This window comes from Adelges cooleyi, unplaced genomic scaffold (genome assembly GCF_023614345.1).
Source record: "Adelges cooleyi isolate 19-005CV unplaced genomic scaffold, UGA_ACOO_1.1 ACOO_flye_CR_arks_rails_tigmint_CR_PRNA_30, whole genome shotgun sequence".
Classification (NCBI taxonomy): Eukaryota; Metazoa; Arthropoda; class Insecta; order Hemiptera; family Adelgidae; genus Adelges; species Adelges cooleyi.
Genome location: NW_026095971.1, coordinates 21,655,422 through 21,677,658, shown reverse-complemented (window position 1 = coordinate 21,677,658; position 22,237 = coordinate 21,655,422). Strand labels below are relative to the sequence as shown.

Here is a 22,237-nt window from a genome sequence, read left to right as displayed (position 1 = left end):
ACCTGTCACCTTTGTACATTCTTTTGAACACAACTTTAAATTAAAACCTTTAAATTAAGATTTTGCAAAAAATTGCCTATACCTTACTCCTTGATAAATAATAAGGGGTATATTTCTTAATATAACATCCTCTTAATTATTTTTTTATTATTATTGTTTCTTCTATTTCAATGTTGATATGCCTATACAAAAATAATTGTAATTGGGCTTTATCCGTTTAAATATAAATAATGCTGGCCACTGGACGGCACAAGCAAGTAAGTTCCTAACATGGTTTATGGAACTAACAGTTTTTAATATTTTAAAATTGATTTATAAAAAACTAATTTTTTGGTGGGTACCTTTATAATAAAGTGATGTATGAACTCTTAAAACTTCAAAAAAATGTATCCAAAACTGGTTATCAAACAGTACATGGCCGTATTCAGGGGGGGTTTTCCGGGTTCAAACCCCTCCCCCGAAATTTCATCGAATAATATTTGTATTACCTTTCCTTTATGTCTTTTGCTCCATTTTTTTTAAAGTATTCCTGAAAATGATGTAAAAAAAAAAAATTTATGTAAGTTTTCTTTTAACTTTAAAGCCTAAAATAGAATTAAATAATAATAAATGCGTGATATTATCGTTATCGCCTGCTGAGGTTTATGGACACGCCAATGAATTTTATTTTTTTTCGAATTTCGTTGATGTACCTTCTTATTGAAAGACGTCCATAAGGAGGAATACATTACTAGTACCAAATCAAGCACTAGAAAAATGTCTAGAATTAACAAACCAGACATATAAAAAAATGTTTTTTCAATTATTTAATTTTAATTTTAAATAGTAAGAATTTTACTGAGCAGAGAAACTTAGTACAATTATTTCGTCTGTAGTTAATCCCGGACCCTTACAGCTGTATATAATTAAATTATTATTTATATTTAAAATAAATTACTACATGTTTTGCTTACCGGTTACTTCGTATTAGGGATTGTATACTCGTTTCCAAACCACCTATGAGGTAGAGTATTTGGCTCGTTTTTTTTAACGTGGTATCTCCATCTACGATGATGCTCAAATTGTATTTACTGTACAACCACCAGAAATGTGTGGTAGGGGCGTTTCAAAAAATTGTAGACTTACGCATAGATGTCGATCCGGGCAAAACTTAAGACTAACTTATGACTAACTTAATGACTAAAATATCCCGGTATCGACAGACTGAGCGGCCACACAACAGACAATGGTGGACTTACGCATCGAAGTCGATCCGGGCATAACTTATGACTAACTTAATGACTAAAATATCCCGGTATCGACAGACTGAGCGGCCACGCATTAGACAATGGTGGACTTACGCATCGAAGTCGATCCGGGCAAAACTTAAGACTAACTTAATGACTAAAATATCCCGGTATCGACAGACTGAGCGGCCACGCAACAGACAATGGTGGACTTACGCATCGAAGTCGATCCGGGCATAACTTAAGACTAACTTAATGACTAAAATATCCCGGTATCGACAGACTGAGCGGCCACGCAACAGACAATGGTGGACTTACGCATCGAAGTCGATCCGGGCATAACTTATGACTAACTTAATGACTAAAATATCCCGGTATCGACAGGCTTTACGTAAAAGAGAGTACGAAGGAGGTTATCCAGTAGGATCACGGGATAGATATTGGTAATTTGATTTACAAAAAAATCTTGTTGGTGTACAAAATGTTGTGACTTGATTAACTGGACACAAATTTTAAAGTATGTAATTAATTTTTACTGAGCAGAAAATGTGAGAGGCTTATGAACTATAACGAGAACGACCACGACGCGAAAGTGAGAAGTTACCAACGAAAAAATTTTTAAAATAATTTAGTTCAATTATCTAAAATGACAATAGTTCTAAAATGTGTAAATTTACTTAAATAAATAAATTATAATTGTGCGGTTGTCCAAAATAATTTATAAAGGAAGAACTGAGAGTAAAATGGCATCATCGTACATAGACCTAATCCACACAGTACTTAACTTAGTAGAGGGGAGGGGAGGTAACTCAATTGTTTAGATATTTTAGCGTAGGTACCTACTAGGTATCTTTATTTTACTTCCAAGGGAGACCAGAATATAGTACTCAGAAATGTATTGATTTAGTTGAAAAAAATATTTCCAATAATTACACTCCCTTTTTATAAATTCGTCTGAGGAATACATTACTTATACTAAATCAAGCACTAGAAAAAGGTCTAGAATTAACAAACCAGTCATATAAAAAAAAGGTTTTTCAATTATATTATTTTGAATTTAATATGTAAGAATTTTACTGAGCAGTGAAACTTAAGTACAATTATTTCGTCTGTAGTTACTTCTGGACCCTTACAGCTGTATACAATTAAATTATTATTAATATTTAGAATACATTTCAAAACTACATGTTTTGCTTACGGGTTACTTCGTATTATTTATACTTTTTAGGAAATTTATGATCGATCGCCACGAGTAAATAATTGCATTTGAATCTAAAAAAAAAAATTTAACATATTAGTAAATAGTATTTAGTAATAATTGGATTTGGACTTTAGATTTGGTATCTAAATTATTATATATTAAGAGATTTCTACACAGCATGCTGGGTTTTTGCATTACCTACTCTGAAATTGTAGGGTGAAATCGCCCTGTTAGACCCTCAAATCCTTAAATTAATTTACCAACTTTTAAAATTCCAAGTGTTCTTATAAAAGTTTTCTTTTTTTTTTAAACAGTTATTATAAATAACAATGAGAGAGAAGAACATATTGCTGTATGTTACATAATATAATAACTGTATGTGTTCGAAATACCTACCATCAAGTCTCCAGGCGAACCCCTTTTTAGTTTTTCGTCGCCTTCGGATTTTTTTTTGAAATAGCTTGAAGTTACGTCCAAACTTATGGTAGAACATGACAGTAATGTTTATATCGTTCGAAAAAGTAATTGTTATAACGTAAAATATCTCTGCAGAACGATTCGACACAATGCATATTGTTCGCAGAAAATATTAAAATCTAAGTACCTATGACTTTTAATATACTATAAATATACAATTGCTATGTCTTGTTATTCAAACAACAAGCAGAAGTTAACATAGAAACGAATTGTTTTCATCAGTTAAAAACTCACATAGAGTCAGCAAAGGTTTGCAAATTTTGTTTTCAAGGAGATCCTATATTATATTATATTATATATAATAAAGGATTTCTTTGAACACAAAATTTGCTTTACATTATTAATATTAATTTAGCAAAGATTGAATTAATTGACAGAGTAATTGTGGATGATAGAAGGGTAAATTTAGTAGCACGTCCATTATGCACATGCGTTTTATTCAAACAATTATTTATTATAAAAATAATCTTGATCAAATGAAAGATGTAAAACTTAATTAATTAAATATTAATGAAAATGGTTTGGAAATATTTTTAAATAATATGATGTGTCATTGTTACTTTTTTTTGACATTACACTGGTGCAGACGACGCAACGCCTTAATCAGTGAACAAAAATAAATTATGTTTTTAATCTTAAATCATATGTATATTATTTCTATAATTATTAGGATTTAGGAATGTGATTTTACATTTTTTTTAAAATACAATTTAAGAAGTATAGTTTAGAGGGACGGATAGTTTTATTAAGGCCACGATATGATTAGAGATGCCTACTGAACGATTTTGACGTACTTTCCAACTTCTTAACGCATAGCCCTAGACATGAGCCTTCCCTTCTCTCATATCACCACTCACCGGACCCTATTTTCAAACATGCATCAATTTATTATATACTGTAAAAAGAATATGAGTTTTTTTTCAGTTGTTGAGATAATAAGTAAATAGGACTCATTTATATGGAATCCCAAATACTTTATATAACTTATAAGAATTAAATAAAAATAGTATTTAACAATTAAATTGTTATGTCAAAAATGTTATCAGATTTTAGGACTAATATAGGTCTGTATTACACTTATTAAAGGCGTAATATTAAACCTAACTAAAATTAACATGTTGTTTATAAATTAATAATAATTGTAAATATTATCATTATACAAAATATCAACACCAGAACATAAAAATTGAATTTTCATGTATAATTCACACAGCAATAAATGCCTAGAAAATGACGCCACTGTATATACATACATACATATATATATATATATATATTTTTTTTTTATTAATGATTAACTTGTAAACATAATTAAAAACCAAATACAGTCTAACCAGCGAACAGTTTAAAATCTAAAATAAATATTCTGGCCCTTTAATATAAGGCACCAAATTGAAGGATACATAAACCTACTTTGGCTTTTTAAACACATAATTTAAGACAACCTAAGTACGTTGCCATGCAGACAAAGTAATAGTTTTTTTCTTAAAATTGTGTGAAATTATAAAAATATAAGTATCACTTAAAATACGCCATGTACCTACTAATATTTTTATATTACCGCCGCTTACTTGTGTTCCTAAATTTAACGAGTTGTATTAATATTATTATATATGGATTATTTTATTTAAAAAAAAAAAAATAATATTCACAAGTCTATTAGTTTGTGTTTATATGTAGGCACGTCCTTATTATGAACATAGCTAATTCAGTAGTTTTGATTACGCTGGAAACTTATTATAAATGCTACACAAATGTATGTCTTATTTTCAAAAATAAAAAAATGATGGAAATTTTAGTAAATTACCCCCGAAAAGTATTTCTTATAAATTTAATGAGATATATTTTTATATAGTCCTTCCTTAGGTGGAAAAAACTCGACTTGGGTTGAGCTTCTACCTTAGGATACCCGTGTAAAAGCAGAGCTTAGGTTTGTGCGGATAGCAGTAGTACCATTTACCAGAAAAGTTTCTGGTATCCCAGTACAGGCCTGATCCTATTTACGGGGACTAAAAGGACGATTTTTTAAATTTTGTTTTCAACATTTTACTATAAGCGTTTATATTTTTACTTTTTTTCTAATAAACCTTAATTAATTATCTATTAGCTAATTCAAAACTCGACATTTTAGCCCTCATTAAGAAAATAGTAAGTATCACATAAAAAAAAAAATTTGAATCCGTCCAATCCATACGCCAAAAAAAAACATAAGTAAATTTTGATCAAACTTTTACCATAACTAACTTTAAACTAGAAAAACTTAATATTAGTTCACCTTTAAATTAGTCGACATAGCTACTAGATCAATTTTTGTCAAAAATTGACTTTCTTTTGCCATTAAGTTAATACCCCTTCCCTTTTCTTTCCCCTTAAAAAAATTGTTGAAATTGACATACTAAAACTAGTATTGACATATAAAAATTGAATTTTCAATATCAGAGTTCAACATGAGCCACAGGACTTCATATTCTTTGAGACGTTATCTTTTTTTTTGTAAGATATGTTTTTGAGCAAAAAAAAAACACTAGCACTGGGCACCTTGCAATAGTTATATAAATATATACATACATATATATATATATACATATATATTTATTATAGTTCTTAAAAAAATGAACAACAAAAATAATAAAATAAAATCTATCAAAAAAAAAAATTGTAGTATTGGATCAAAATAAAATAAATAGAAAAACTATAGTAAACACAATAATTTTTAAAGCATTTTCCTTAAATTTTTCAACGCCATTTTCGCAGCAGCCAACTTAGCTTCTTTCTTATTTTTACCAAAACCAAAAATTGTCTGCTTTTTACCATCTACAAATATTTCTAACTGCATCATCGTTCCTAAACCACGTTCTGTTGCTGCTTGGTGTGCAGATGGTTTGCTAATAAAAAAAATGAAAAAAATGTAAGTATTAAATATAACAACTAAAATGCACAAATGGTACAAACCTAAAAACTGGCTGTAGTTTAGTTTCATGTAAAATTCGTATAGGATTTTTTGGGACATTAGTACAAAACTCAACTGAAAAAAAAATCTTTTGTCAATGTCATTTATACTAAAATCATCACTACTTATTGATCAATACAGGGTGTCTAGCCGTAATTTTCTCAAGAGCAAATAAATTAAATGTATTTTGTAACTAACACGGCTGGTCACCCTGTAAGTAAATAACATTTTTTTTTGTCAACTGACTGATTTCTTGTTCCATTAATTGATAGCAAAACTGCCATACAAAATTTAGGTCTCTGCCACAGTCTAAATATATAGCAGCTATCAAAGATTCAAATAAATCTCCCAACACTTTGGGAACATCAATTGCTTCGGCCGCCATACAGTCATTTTCTTCCAACAGGTAAAGTACCTTAGAAATTAAAAATGAAAAAATATAAATTGTCAAAATACATAAAAATAATTGTATTTTCAAGTAATAGCGTACTAAATAAATAAAGAAGTTAATAATAAATCAAAAATATATGAATTAATTTGGTGAAAGGTGGGATGGTCTTATTATTATATTTAAACGGCCATCGTTGCTTCCTTAAAGAAGGAGGTTTATTAATTTATTCGCTTTACATTGAGGATTGTTAACCAGTCGCATGAGAGAGGGATAGAATTTATTTGGCAAGTCCATTAGTAAACTATGACCAAAAAATGTGATGATGAAAAATAAGCGATGTTCCTCAATTTTGTTTAACATTTCTTTAAAAAATTGTAAAACAAGTACGAGTACAGATAAAAAAGTTTTTCAGCCAATTCTGCAACCACGAAAGAGCATTTTCATGTCTCGTTGAATTACCGAATAAATTTCGTCCCTATCTCCTACCCACTATCTCTTATCCCCTAATTCCTACCCTCTATCTCTTACCCCCTATCTCATATCTCTTACCCCTACCCCCATTCCGACAACCATCTCCATTCCAACCCTCACAACATAGATAAAGGTTTGGGTTTATTCTAAATTTTCCTGTTGTCAGAAATTAAAGTTGTATCATTTTATAGCAAAACAACAAATTTCATTCTTAAGTACACTTAAAAAAAACTTAAGGGAAAATAAATGTATCGTTATATGTAATTATGCAGAAAATTATTCATTTTTGGTTCAAGACAAATACAATCCTTCCATTGGAATAACAATTAAGCCTCACTTAATGTCTAATCTATGATTCAAAATTATATCCGGGACAGTTATATTAAAGTTATTCATCTCTTTTACCCCCATCCTTCCTGAATTACTTAATTAAAAAAAACTCAATTACAGGGTGATAATTTGATCTAAAACCACTCAATATCCATATAGGGTTATCTTACAGGTCTCAAACATTTTAATAAGCATTGCTTTGTATCACAGATAATAAATGAAGTATACCTCCTGACCAATTTTATGATTATTCTTTGCCTGATGTTCATAAAAACGATCAATTGCTTCGGTCAACTTTATTGATTCTGCTAATAAAAATCGATGTAATCCAATGCGAGCACTCAAAGAGGCAAACGTGATATTGTTCACGAGTGACGATCGGATATCAGTGATTTCACCAGGCGACTTATTGCTACAGTGTTCAATAATATAAGTTGTTATCAAAAAATCTGTAACAGAATAATTCTAAATCAAATTTTATACCTTGCATATTTTAATTATACAATTTTATACATGGAACTTAGTTTTATATAATAAATTATGTAATATTACTAACCAAGTATTGCATCGCCAAGGAATTCAAGTCTTTGGTAACATTCAGAAAACCCAAATGCATGTGTTGGATGTGTCATAGCTTGGAGTAAAAATTTTTTACATTTGAACACATAACCAATCCGTTTTTCCAATAAATCATAGCCAGGCAAAAGTTCCGATAACGTCTTACTGTTTATTGAATTATTTAATATCGGCTTATTTTCATAAGCTTTTATGTGTTCATTTGGGATGATACCAAATCCATTTAAAATTTTGAATCCTCCTTCAATCCCACAGTTCTAAAATCAATAGGTGTGTCATAGTAAGCTTACAAAATACATTTGTGTGTGTTCTCACATAGACATAAGTTCCAATTAAGGCTTCAACACTGTCGGCAACCATTTTATCTGAAACTGATTGCTTGTCTAAAAATAAATCTGATTGAGTGTAGCCCTGTCGAGTTGTTATTTCGGTATCATACATCTCTTTAAATCTTACACATTCTGTTTCGATGTGTGTCCAAGTCTCTTCAGATAATTCTCCTAAAACCAAATGCTTCAATAAAACTACAATAATAATTATTATTTATGGCACAACCAAGTTTTTAATAGTTAATTGTATTATAATTTAGTCAAACACACTGAAATATTTAATAAAATAATAGACTGTTTCGGGGCTATTATTTGTGAACTTTAAATGTGTTATTAGTACTACAGAAATTCTAAATATTTTCACTTTCATAAAAATAAAGGTACGCCACAAAAGGCTAACAGCCAATGTGTAACGTGCACTAACATCTAACAAGTAATATAACAAAGATAATTTAATAATAATAATAATAAATAAAAATATAATTTTAGCTATATCAAATTAAGTGAAGATAAGATTATTGCACAAATTACTGCAGTAGCTATTATTAGCCAAAATGTAATTTTATGCAAGCAAAAGCATTGCCAATTTAAATATATATTTTATCTAAATATTACATAAATAATAATGCAATAAAAGTATTTGTATTTAGAAATAAGTCAAATTTAACCTATATAAATAGAATCCAATTATCTATCTAAAATTTGTTTTCAAACAAAGTTGTCTAGCCTCTGTAACTTCTTTACTTATTCAACCGTCATAATTGGTAAAATTATCCAACAAAATTTAAGACTTGCTAATTATTTAATTAATTTAACTTCTTCTTATTGTTATATTTAAATTAAACATCATGTTACCTGAGAATTTATCTTCTCTTGGAATAACTATTTGATAAAGGACATCTGATGGTAATTGATCAAATAAATTGATATCGTTTATTAATTTTTCAGGCACAGAAAAACATGGAGGCACCCAGTCTGTTGACGGTTCAAAAACATTTACCTTATAATAAAAAACACATATACTTTAAAATAATTTTCAATTCTAAAATATAATTCATTAAAATTACCATGACGAAGGATCCAAGATTAATGTTTTTTCCAACATATAGTAAATTTCTATTTCCAACTAGTTTCATTTTTAGTTCAGTAAGAACACCTTCGTTTTCTGTTTCAAATGCATCAAATAACACTAGAGATGTGGAAAATTTTAAAAAGCTGTCTCCAAACGTTTCCATGCGCTCATAGTGAAAAATATCATTAGAACATGCAGGTGTTATAGCCTGTGAAAAATTAATTACTATTATACAGGTTAATTTATTAAGCTTTTAATATGTACAAGCTATAAATTATTAAGAACTATAGTTATATTATTATTTACTTGACTATACTCTTTAAACACTTTAAAACAGGCGGAAGACCTTCAAGCGAGAAATACTGATTGGTTTATATTTGGTACCTCCTATAGGAATAGGTTTTAGAAGGGTAATGCTCTAAGGAGGACCATGTTGTCTCAAGAAAATTCAAACTCAAGATGTGCAAGGTCGCAAAATAAATTGTTATCTTATTATTGTTGGTTTATACTATAATATATAATAAATATATGTGACTATGTTAAAGCAATTTGAACCTTATAGTGTTATGTTTAACGTTTAAGTTTTATGAATACTTTAATAAAATAGCCGAAAGGGATTAACATTATGAAATAAAAATAAGAAATAATTTTACATTTCCAGTAACATAATATATTAATGGGCTGAAGGGTGATTTCATATAATAAATAAAAAATTTGCAACTAAAGCTAAAAAAGTGTATAACTATTTTGAAAAATAAAAATTTGTAATAAATGAGACAAATATCCCATTGCTTCCAAAATAGATATCATCATCATAGTAAGTAAATAGAGGTTATAAACTGTATTATGTTTTATTTTACCTTTAAGATGTCACACTGCTTTGGACCATTACTTTTGTTTAAAACATGTTTTGATAATGACTTTAACATTGGCGGGTTGCTTTTGATAAGATTCAAACTGTTCATCTCATGTATCATGGTTTTCATCATTTTAGACATTGCAGCCTAGATTAAAAATTAAGATTAATCATAAAATAAACGATTTTTTAACCAAATTAACATACATAATAAGCTGAAAGTAACAAAGAAAAAAAAAAGGTTACACCCACATACCATTTTTATTGAAATGTGATTACAATAAATATTTACTTTTAAGAACTTAAATAAATTGTTAGTAACAATAATTACTAATTAACACATAGATTACCTACCATAAGGCTTAGATGTTTTATAAGTTATAGTAATACTATTAAATTTAATGAAGCTTAAGAATATTTTAACGTTATTGCATAATATAAGTAGACAATTAATTATATTTATGGGTCTCTATTTTTATTTCATTTTAAAGAATGATTATTTTATTTTTAATAGTAATTTTGTTTCGGATGCAATGACAGAAATTGTCTAGCACAGTTAAGTTATACTTAAGACAATGAAAACAAACAATTATTAAAATGCTTACAAAATTGGAATAATTTTTTAAGATGTTGAGCTTAATTAAATTATTTATAATATCGCTAGATGGCTTCGACTCTATCATTAAACTACAAATTTCTTCTAAGTGCTCCTTATTGTATGATGCATACCTAGGTCTTTTGCATTTCTAAAAATGTAACATCAATTATTATTACAATACCCTAGTTAGTATGTCGTTAAAAAATTCATAATCAAATAAAAATACATAACAGCTTGTAAGTCTTAAATGTTTTGCTTGCATGCATTTTTTAAATTAAAAAAACTACAAAACTATATAAATGCCGGTTTGCGTGGACACATACGAACAACAAATCAATTGTTTATGCAACCTGCATAAGATTAAAAAGCAAAATTACATTATTTTTATTTAATTCAGAACATTTAAAAGCTCATTATCCCACATGCCAATAATTAAACACCACTGCCATGCTGTTTTTATGTTATAAGTAACAAAACAAACATTTATGTTTTAAACTACAAAAAGCATGTTTTGTTCAATATAATATACCAAACAATTTATGTACCGTTTCGTCATTTTCCAAATTATTCTCAATAACATCCTCATCTTCTAATTTGCTTTCTGAATTTGTCTCAGACTGTAATTTAATATAATATACATAATAAATAAAACCTACACAAATTATAGTTAATATGCATGTTAAACGTCATGATATAATAATATACACGCTATATCCCTATATAATTATGGTCTGTGCATAGAATCCCATTAAGAGTGCAAAATCACTGCTTCTGTTAATATTGTTTATTATTAATAAAGCAATACAATATCAGTACCGAGTATTTAACTTATAAATATAAAATTGTTATATTGTTTATTTAAAAGTCTTAAAGTTTACACTGACCTCATGAGCTTTTAACCGAGAAGATTTCTGAAAATAAACATTAACGTTAAATTTGGGAATAATAGTATAGTGAGTTTAAACATTATCTTAAGAAATTATGTGTAGACATATTTTGGCAAAAGCTACACAATCTACACATTTACCTACACAAGTATGCTGTGCAGATAAACCTCTCAAGTACACCACAACGAGAATGGCCAACTGAAGTATGATAAAAAAGGTAAATTAAATGTTTTGTTTTTACCTCCAAATTATAACTATATTAATTAAATTAAAATTAGGTATCATTCCCAAACAAATTTTTTAATTGTTGAATTGCTATGAAGGTGAGTGCAGGCCTCTTAATGGCCTCTATACAAATAACGTTGTTTTTTAAAAATAATTTTTAAATGGAGACAAAATATTACCGTTTAGTTCAATTAAATAAGTTACAAAAAAAATATTCAAATACAATTTTAAACGAATACTAAACTTTTACTAACCGTATTTTTATCAGCATTAAATTTCCCTGCAAGATTCGGATGCATGAACGTATTGTAATTAATTATGTCTAAGACTGTAGTGTTCTTTTGTCTATCTAGGTCAATAGGTTGGTTTTTGGATTTCCATTCACTGACATTGTCATCAAGACAATTTTTCAAGCATTTCAATGTTTCTCTAATGGGTAAAAAAGTATCCTTCTTTTTATTTTCTTCTAGTCCATAAAATTTATCCACTTCCAACGATCCAGCTGTTAAAAGTTGAAAAACAAAAGTATATATACATATTATTTTATATTCTACAAAGTGAAACATATCAAGTAGGTAAAATATAAAAAAATCCATAAAAAATAAATCTATTACGTAATTTGTTTTGGCAAAATACTTACGTTTTAAATCCTTCGAAAATTCAAAGCCGCACATTTGGTTGATTTTTAAAAAAAGATCTTCAGCCAGTAATAATTGTTTAATTCGGTATAATATGGTTGGTAACATTAAAGCTTTAAACCAATAAACTGAAGGAAACTCATGCCACATGCAAAATTCTGGAATGAGTCTTTCGATGTATTCAGTCCGTTTATCTACTTTACCAGTAGATATTCTGTTAAAAATAATGGTTTACTAGCGTTATTAAATATATGAGCTTATTTAAATTCCTAATTGGCAAACATGATTAAACATAATACTAAAATAAATTAATATTTTACCTAGGAACCAAATAGTTTATTTTTGGTACACCCAATGATTTCACTTGAATTAATGGTTGATCTTTATTTGTTACTCTGATGGTGTACTTGTCTTCAAAATAATCCTGATATGTATCATAATTATTTGAAGGAAATATGCTTTCAGGTGACATATCTTTATGAACATCTGTAACAAGGTACCTCTAGAAAAAAAAAACAAAAAGTTAACTATATAAAATTAAAGTAGTCGAATAATAAGATACCAAACATTTTTTTTCTTCAAAATTAGTTATAAGCTAACTAATGACAACACTGATAGATTATCAATCTAATTTACCATTTCAGCAAATGATTACCTCAAATTTCTCTATTATTAAACATTGTCCATGTTGTTTGATATCCAATTTCCTCAATACTTAGTAGTAGAGTCATTACCGTTTTAAGGTAAATTGGAAAGAGGTACAAAGATATAAAGAAGTTAGGTATGAAGTATTTTTTAACTGATCTCAATATCATTATCACTTTAAATGCAATTAACTCGATTAATATTTATTGACTATTGAAAACCTGATAACTGATTATAGTCATTAAGTCAGTCTAATTTTAATAGCTAAATTAAGTATACAGATTTATATGTGACGTTTAAAAGTTACGCACTAAACATGTAGTGGTGAGAACCAAAAAAAAAAAAAACAAAAATCATGCAAACGTCTGCCTAATGGTAGGCGTTTTTCATCTATTCCAAATATTTGACTAAATTCATAGTTGGATTTCTTTACGTTATGACACGTTGCTAAAATTGAGCAAATATGTTTACTTTTAATTTACTTAAGATTAACCTTTGGGAGGCCAAGTTTCATTGAAATCATTAACATTATAATTTTTTTTTACATTTATCGTAATTGATCACGGCTTATATGATTTACAGATTTTTTCTTTTACTCTATTGCAATTACTGTAATTAGTATCAGAGTAAGTACTTTATGACAAATAATATAAAAATGGGGTTGCAGCAAATGATTAAAGTAAACTATACAAATCATTACTCTTACTTGAATAGGTACAATATTTCGATACCATGGAGAGATAATATGCGGGGTTTCGAAATATTTTTCATAAAATTTAGCTTTTCGTTCTTCTTCAGTGGGAGCCTCAGTCATCACAAATGTATCAATGTCGACAACATCCCAATTAATAGTATAATTTTCACCTAGAAATTAAATTAATTGATGTAATAAAACGCGGAGACCAAAGTTAATATTGAATATACCTGAAGCAATGATAGGTACTAATAAATATGAATTGATTTCATTTTTGTAGTTTCTCATTAGAAATTTTTTTACACCTAATACATCTACAAATAATTTGTTATGGAATTGTTCTAGCTTTTTTATTTGTTGCTGGTCAAGTACAACTGTGGCAGAATTGACAAGTATGCATATGTTCACAACCCCAAAGTTCAAGAATATTGGAAAATTAGAAAGCTAAAAATTATAAAATTTGTTTATTTCAAATTTTACATACAGTAATTAAAATATTTTTTTACATATGTATCTAAACCCATCTTCAGGGGAGTTTTGTCACAGTCTGGCAGCTGTAACTAGTATATTTTATTAACTATCTACTGTATAGCTACTGTAATGGCTGTCTAGCAACTAGACAGTAAACATACAGCCCTAACTATTCTCTGAAGATGGGTTCTAAAATGTTACCGCAAAACCAAACACGTGCATTGTAAATAATTTTAAAAACAATTAATTAATAATATATAATAGTAATACATTCATATTACTTATTTTATAAATAATTATTTTTTCACATGATTAAAATAAATTTGTTTTATACTTACAGATGGCAGTTTCTTTGAAGTTATTATTCCAAAATGTTCATTTGATCTTAACAACCCATCAAAAGTTTTATATTTCGTATCGTTTAGACAACCATATAGTGGATTACATTGAATAACATGCAAGTATGATGTTTTATTTGGTTGTGGATACACATTATTCAAATAGGATGGGCTCTAAATACAAAAAAATTTTAACATTTTATTAAAAACTTATAACGTCTACACACAAATTTACACAATAAAATATTCAAATAAATAAATAGGCATTGGAGTTTCAAAATCAGGATTTACAAAATAAAAAATAGGTTATATTATTTTGAAGTCTTAAAAAATTGCAATAAACAAATGTCTAAATATTGTAGGAAAACTGAATTGTTTAAAAATGTATACTAATAAAAGAAAACATTTACGAAATTCAAATACTTTAACTTTCATTAAGTTATGACTTATTAAAAACTTTCTAAGTAAATATTTTTAATTTAGAGACAAATCTATAAATCGTATCTAGAACAAAAAATAAAACTTTCATAAGGCAAGAATAATGTTTTTTTATGAGCAATTTGTACTATTGAGATACAATCTAACATGGAATAGGTTATATATAGTATGTATTTTGTTGAAAGATTTGTATTTCATTTTATGATCATTTAAATAAGCAAATTAAAGGGAACTGCTATTTTGTACTCAACAGAAATCAAACTAAACATAAAATCAATTATCAATTAAACCACATCAGAGACAAATTACAAGTGTGAACAAATTGATGAATGGTATTGTATTTTACACTTACATAAATTTTAACAATTCTTTTCATTTTATTAGTTCCTGGTTTATAGTCGGTAACTTCCACATCATTCTCTACCCAATGTGGAAACCAATTCAGATCTTTAAATATAGGTTTGTTTTTAATGGTTGCTGGAAGTAGATTATCATCCAGCGCATCAGCATGATATAGTTCAATACAGGCGTTGAATGCGGCACTTTTTTTTGCATTTTTTTTTGAACGAAACACTTTACCCTGTAAAATAAATGTATAATTAATACCATCAGAATAAAAGAAAAAAAAAAACAAAGTGAAAATAATACATCTATGGCAGTTTTAATAGCACTGTTAATGGGAAGTTTCAGTTTATATTTTCGGAATTCACTCTCAGCCAGCCACCATTCTGGACCTAAAGGAGAAAAACGATCTTGAGGCAAAGACGTACAGTACCTGTGAATAAAAAATAAAACTGTTGTGAACTGCTTTATACATTCATTACAGTTTGAGTTGACGGTATCGTCAATAGAAACGCTATAGATATTAGGAAAATTAATTTTAAAGACGAGTTGTACGTCTAAATTGATTTTTATCAACCAAAAAATCCAATTGTCAAAAATACATCTAGATAATTTATGTTCAAATATTGACTTTTTTTTAAACCCATTAATCTTAGTTATTACATGTTGAATATAAAATGAATAAATAATATGTAATTACTTATTTCAGTTTTATCAATGAAAAGAACTGAATAATAAATTGATAAATTAAATGTAATAAGTAGACATACCTATTAATAATACCAATAGCAATATCACTTGTTAGCGTTCCACACTTAGTTTCAAAAACTTCTCCAAAATCTTCATCATCAATACTATCATCAATATTATCATGTTTTAAGACCTAATTAAATTACTTGACTTTATTTCATAACATACATAATAAAGCAATTAAATAATAAACAAAAACATACTATCTCAATTTCTCTTTCCATTTTTTTATAAACACTTTGTGTATGTTCACATTCCGCCTGATTTTGTGCTAATACAATAAATTTACTTTTTTTGGACCGCGCTCGACCTTTTGATTGTACATAAGAAGGAAAGTTCTTGGGCATGTCATACCTGATGACATAATTGCATTCTGGTACGTCAATACCTTCTTCCAATACTTCAGAAGTTATCAAAACATTTATAGTATTTTTGTGAAAACTAAAAAAGTTTAATTTTATTATAAAATAAATACAGATTTATGTTCAACTATTATATTTTTAGGTTGGATACATTACTTTTTAACAATATCTTGATTTTGTTGTTTTTTATACAATGATTCATTGGATTCCATTGTAAACAAACCTCTAGCTCCAACAATAAAATCACATTCTATATTTTTAAAACTATTGTAACGCTTACATTCCTAATAAACAAAAATAATAATAAATAACAAATTATGATAGTAATATTAATAAACAAATTAAATAGCTAATGTAACCACATTAGCTGTCCGTCCTTAGGTTTATTATATTTATATTAATATTTTTTTTAGGATCAATTTGAAATAAAATAATTTAAAACAAATTAAAGTAGTTGGCATGATTGCACAAAAAATAGTGTTTTTTATTTTTATTTAACAGGTTCACCTCCACACGTAAAACTCTGGACAGGCACCAGAGGCCGAGTGATTTCTAAAATTTTGCTCGCACTGTCATGCAATCTTGTGATGAAGACTTAAACCAACCACATAGAATTCGGTATTGACACATACTAAATGGCCATTGTAAAAAAATGGCCATTCCCCAATGGCTAAATCATTTATAAATGTATCTCTAGAAAATGTACCAAGTGATGATCACGGATTGGCGGGCCCACTAGTAGTCGGATACTGCCGCCGAATGGAGATTGGTAGCGGAGGTAAAAGTGTTAGCAAATTATAAACATAAAATATGAAAATAATTAATTACCTTAATAAAATGGTATAAAAGTTTTGCAGTAGTTCGTCGATCTACAAAAACTAAACAAGAGTCCGTTCGCTCTACACTGTCCAAAAGTGCCATGAATTGAACCAATTTTGGAGATGCATTTTGTTTTAACGTTGATAAGTTTTCTATATTTTTGGAATTTTTTAACATGTGGTTCAAAAATAATTTTCTTGTAATAATTAATTGGGATAAAACACAAGATAACATTGTATATTTATCCATATCTTCAGATAACTTTTTCTTTTTCTCTAGTTCAATTATATAATGCCAGGTAGCCAGATAACCAATATATACACCACTGTCTAAAAAGTTAACCTATAACCAATTTAAAGCATTTTTTTTATTTTAGTATAAAAAAAAAAAAAATTATATACATATATATATATATACATATATATATAATATATACATATATATACATACTAAATAATATTAATTACATTAATATCAAGAAAATAATTTGCCAGATCTTTTGTTGCTTGTTTAGGATTTTCCATGTAAAATATGTCTTTTTTGTCAATAATTGGTTGATTTTTTGGTGTAGATATAATACATTTCAAGTTTTCACTAAAGGTAACTAAATGCGTTGTGATTGCCGACAACTCATTACATGGCTCAAATTTATCATACACAATTATAGATGCATCTGGACTTGCTGAAAACCTTAAAAAAATAATAATGTTCAATGAAACAATTTTTTTTTTTTTTAATTTAAAGCAAATTACATTTTAATATTATCAGAGAATCTAGTTTTTATCGCTGCATCAAAAGTCTGTTGCAAAAGAGCTAACTCAGTCTTTATATTTTTACAATTACTATTTATTAAAGTAGCAGTTAATCCAAGTATCCGAGGGCGCCATTCTTGATTATTAGAGTCATGGTAAACTTGCATTATCTAAATGTTAAAAAAATATATAGTTACATAATAATGTTGACTAATGTTTTTCTTTAAAATTAAAAAAAAAAAATCAAAATTATAAAATATTTGTAAGTTTCTTAGAAAATATTTCTCAATAGCATAAAAAGTCATCAAATTAGATCTAACTACAAAAAAAATCAAATAGTATTTACTATTACTAAAGTTTAAGATAAATAAAAATAATAATAGTTATAATTTTTAAAACTATATGACGTATTGTCAACGTACGCGTAGAAGTAATATAACGAGTCAAACTTAGTACTAAAGGTATCAGGTTTGATTCCTACAGCACTGATAAACAGTTGTTGTTTGCTCTCATCTCATACAAGCTTACTGGGGGGGTGAAATTAAAATAATGGGAAAAAATATATACAGATATCCATAGAGATAAATTTGAGTACTTAGCTGTGCATATACCAAATAACAATGTATAAATTATAATTAATATGAAGATTTGTAAATAAATAACTTACCTGTCGATAAGGGTGATTTGCTTTAGCATGATGACATTCATCGAAAATAAGAAGATTTGCATCTTTCATTTTCATATAACCATGGTGAAGGTTATTTAAATATATCTGAGACGTCATTACTATAATCTAAAACATTTATAAATATGCTTGTAAGTGGTTTTGTACAGGCAATTTTCTTAAAAATTTTAATTTCAAAAATACTGTTATTCATACAGTAATGGAGAGCTTTAAAGAATTTAATACTTACATGGCATTCTTCAATAATTTTGTCCCATTGGTCTTGTGACCAAAAGTCAACTTTCATATCGCCACTGAATGTACCAATACTCCATGGTAAATGTTTTTTTAAGCTAGAGGCTTGCTGAATAACCAATGGCACGGTATTGACTAGAAAAAAAGTCCGTTTTCTTTCTTCTTTTTTTGGTCTAAAAAGTTTTGTTATATTACATAATCTTAAGTAGTACTCAAAAAATCAATATAAAAACTAGTTTACATACAAGGTAAGATAAGAGCCCATTGCTTTTATAAGCATTGTAGCTATGTAAGTTTTACCACTTCCAGTGGGCAAATACAAAATTGTATTGTTTTTCTTAACTTCTTCCAATAGTTCAAGTTGATAATCTCGTGGTATAATTTCATTTTCAAGTTTCTAAAAAAAATTATAATAAATTAAAAATAATTATGTCAGTTGCAAATTTTACAGGAGGTTCATATAACCTGTTAAAATAAGCATTATATTATTTTATTATATTATATTAAACTAGTATTACATTATACTTATATAATATAATAATAGCAATGTATACTTTACCCTGTGGGTGGGGATCAGAATACACCCTCGGTAGTCCAAGCCTGTAGTAAGAACCGACTAAAATGGATCTAGAAGTGGGCAGCAGCGCTACTAGTATCAAGCGTAAATAATTTATTTACGCTTGAGTAGTATCCCTTAGAAATAAGGTATGCTACAGCGATCAGGGAAAGCAACGGGAAACTACCCTGATTAACCCCTTCCCAAGAAAACCCATCATGATATTGTCTGCAGTCAGAGATTGTTGCCAACGTCAACTGATGGGTCACCAAACTTCCGCTTTTGGAAGATGGACTTAAGAAGAAGAATGTATACTTTATCAATCTTTCTTTTTTTAACAATTACAATTTTTTATAAAAATTATACACAACAATTTTTGTCCTCTTGAATACACATTTGACTAACATATTCATACCAATATCATTATTTTATTTAGAAAAAAAAGGATGTACTCTCAATATATTATGCCTATAATTAATTTTAAAATTTTTCTTTTACCTCCTCCACAGATTCTTCCATCGTGAGATCAATCAGCGTTTGTTAAAAAAAGAAAAATTGTGATCAGTAGATAGTGGTATAATCTGAAAGAGAAATGTACAGTTAAGCATTATTATTATACATGTGCATACAAGGCTTTATTAAACCGACTGTAAAACATTATTTCAATATCAACTTAATCATTAATGAGAAATTATATATAAATAATATTATTAGTTATTAAACATAGATCTACAACACAAGTACTTTAAACAAGAAAAAGCTGGTACAGTTTTACTGAAAGTGATAAAATCAAAGTGCTTCGCAATGAGAAACTATGAATGGTTAAAACAAAAAACACTATTCAACATATAAACAGAGGACAAGCCAAAAGTTAAATATCGAGAATGTTTGAAAACATGACTTTTAGCCTACTTAGTATTTATAAATTTTATTGTTTTTATAATTATGTTATTTGATTTTACAATGATGTATTTTTATTTTCCCAACTGTTAAGCTCAGTGTTGGGAAAGTTCCTTTATAAACGAAACTCGTTCTGTTCCCCGTTCATTTCCTAAGATAGGAACTCGTTCCAGATCCTCATTCCTTATTCAAAGAAGGAACTCTTTCCAGATCCAATTCCTCTACAAAAAGAACTCGTTCCACTTTTCGTTCCTTTTTTCTAACCAAGTTATTTAAGAAATTATTATTATTATTATGAATTTGATTATAAGGTTAAAATTATCTTGTGATTTCAAGATATCATGTTTTTCGTCAAATTATTTATTTAATATCATTGAAGGCATTATATTAATATCATTAATATCAGATGAATATATTAAATAATTAATAATTTGAAATTTAAAATCTAATTCAAAATTATAGGTATATCAATAAGTCGAAAATATGGGAAATGGAAAAATAAAATAAATAACTATTTCCAAAAAATAATTAAACATAATTTTTTTTATTAGAATTTAAATATACTAGCATCTATTCAAAAGGCATCAATCCATTATCTATATAATATGTTTTATAATTACATACTATAATATACTAATAAATATTAGTTATAAATATCAATTGCTAGTAGTGGTAATGAGATCATGATAACAGTCAACAATAATCTTCATCAACAGTCGAAAACAAAACAAATTTGTGGTATTCCTTATCTAAAAGTATTGGAAAATAATATTTATAGAGCAGCAGACAACTGCTGACAACTTGTGTCAAGTGTCAACGCGACCGATGTCTATTGTCTACATAGAAATTAAAAATAATAATTCGGAAAACCCAAAACCTTTAAGATACAACAGTTAACAAGAAACGACGATAATATCCAATTGGCACCATACAATTTATTATTTAAAAAATGTATATACATATATATTTATGTCTTAATAACAGTATTTATAGTCAATAGATTCATTTAAATAGCCCAAGATATAGGCTGGGGTATGTAGAGGTTGTTCCGTTGTCAATAGTCAACGTAAACCAACTAAAAATAAATCTTATTTAAAACGCTTAGAAACAAAAAAAACTACACTAAAATATGTTATTAAAAATTTTAAGGAACTGTAATTTTCGTTCACGTTCCTCAAAAAAAAGAATTCGTTCATTTTCCTCGTTCCTTTATTTTTAAAGGAAGCAGTTCCAAGCTTCGTTCCTACAAAAAGAACTCGTTCCAGGAATCCGTTCCTTTTGGAACGAATTCCTTCTCAACACTGGCTTAACTTAATCCTTTAAGTAGAAAGTCTATAGATCAGACAAATGTATTAGATAGGAACTTTATTGGGCAAAAATTGACAATATTCACCACTCTGCTTAAAAATCACGAAAAATACCCAAAAAATGAACATATTATTACTATTAAGAAAATCAACAACATAATAAAAAATATTATTTGTTGTATACTCGCCGACTATGTTAATTAATTCGTACATAGAAACAATCAAGTTTGACTACATATTTTTGAGAAAATGTTGTTTAACATAACTCCCATTCTACATCTACCTTTTTATATAGTGTCCTAAACTTACGCTCAAAAAAATGAAATAAAGAAAAACTTTCCACACATTCTAGGAGAAAATGTTGAGACTTGAGAGCGATTTCGTAACTCTCAGTTACAATAGTTAGTTTAGTAGAAAATAATCAATTAAACATTCCGATTGGTTGATTAGGAAGTGTTAAAAAAACAACAAGCTTGCATAAAGTCTACTAAATTAAATTAAATGTTTTAATAACAACATTTATAAAAAGTTGATACATGATATAGAATACTCACCGACTAGTAACTAATAATAACACGTCGGAAACAAAAAAGAAAAATTTTAAACATAAGTAATAGGTGTTACAATTTACAAATTGTTTTAATTAATAATATATTTAAAGATATTGTAATATGTATTATATTATACCCAAATCCTAAACGGCCACCGGGTAGAATG

At 27.7% G+C, this 22,237-nt stretch overlaps 1 protein-coding gene across 7 annotated transcripts; it reads right to left on the bottom strand.

The window, feature by feature from the left end:
- Positions 1 to 5,538: 5,538 nt before the first annotated feature.
- On the bottom strand, positions 5,539 to 22,237 carry LOC126839431 (endoribonuclease dcr-1). Of its 7 annotated transcripts, XM_050574776.1 has the most exons (31): positions 22,075 to 22,237; positions 19,812 to 19,894; positions 19,003 to 19,154; positions 18,753 to 18,930; positions 18,506 to 18,631; positions 17,839 to 18,008; positions 17,554 to 17,776; positions 17,096 to 17,428; positions 16,424 to 16,551; positions 16,109 to 16,346; positions 15,926 to 16,038; positions 15,462 to 15,588; positions 15,166 to 15,393; positions 14,376 to 14,549; positions 13,797 to 14,010; positions 13,579 to 13,736; positions 12,548 to 12,729; positions 12,230 to 12,441; positions 11,844 to 12,091; positions 11,362 to 11,388; positions 11,023 to 11,094; positions 10,485 to 10,625; positions 9,884 to 10,027; positions 9,019 to 9,231; positions 8,807 to 8,951; positions 7,938 to 8,122; positions 7,603 to 7,879; positions 7,275 to 7,495; positions 6,101 to 6,269; positions 5,857 to 5,929; positions 5,539 to 5,789 (listed from the first exon to the last, which is right to left on the bottom strand). In XM_050574776.1, the coding sequence occupies exons 2-31, from the start codon at positions 19,830 to 19,832 to the stop codon at positions 5,618 to 5,620; spliced, it is 5,064 nt and encodes a 1,687-aa protein (XP_050430733.1). In that variant the 5' UTR covers positions 19,833 to 19,894; positions 22,075 to 22,237; the 3' UTR covers positions 5,539 to 5,617. The 7 variants fall into 7 exon arrangements, with proteins under 7 accessions (XP_050430733.1, XP_050430735.1, XP_050430736.1 ...); XM_050574778.1 differs by lacking the exon at positions 11,023 to 11,094; XM_050574779.1 differs by lacking the exon at positions 10,485 to 10,625 and having other exon boundaries at positions 22,075 to 22,236.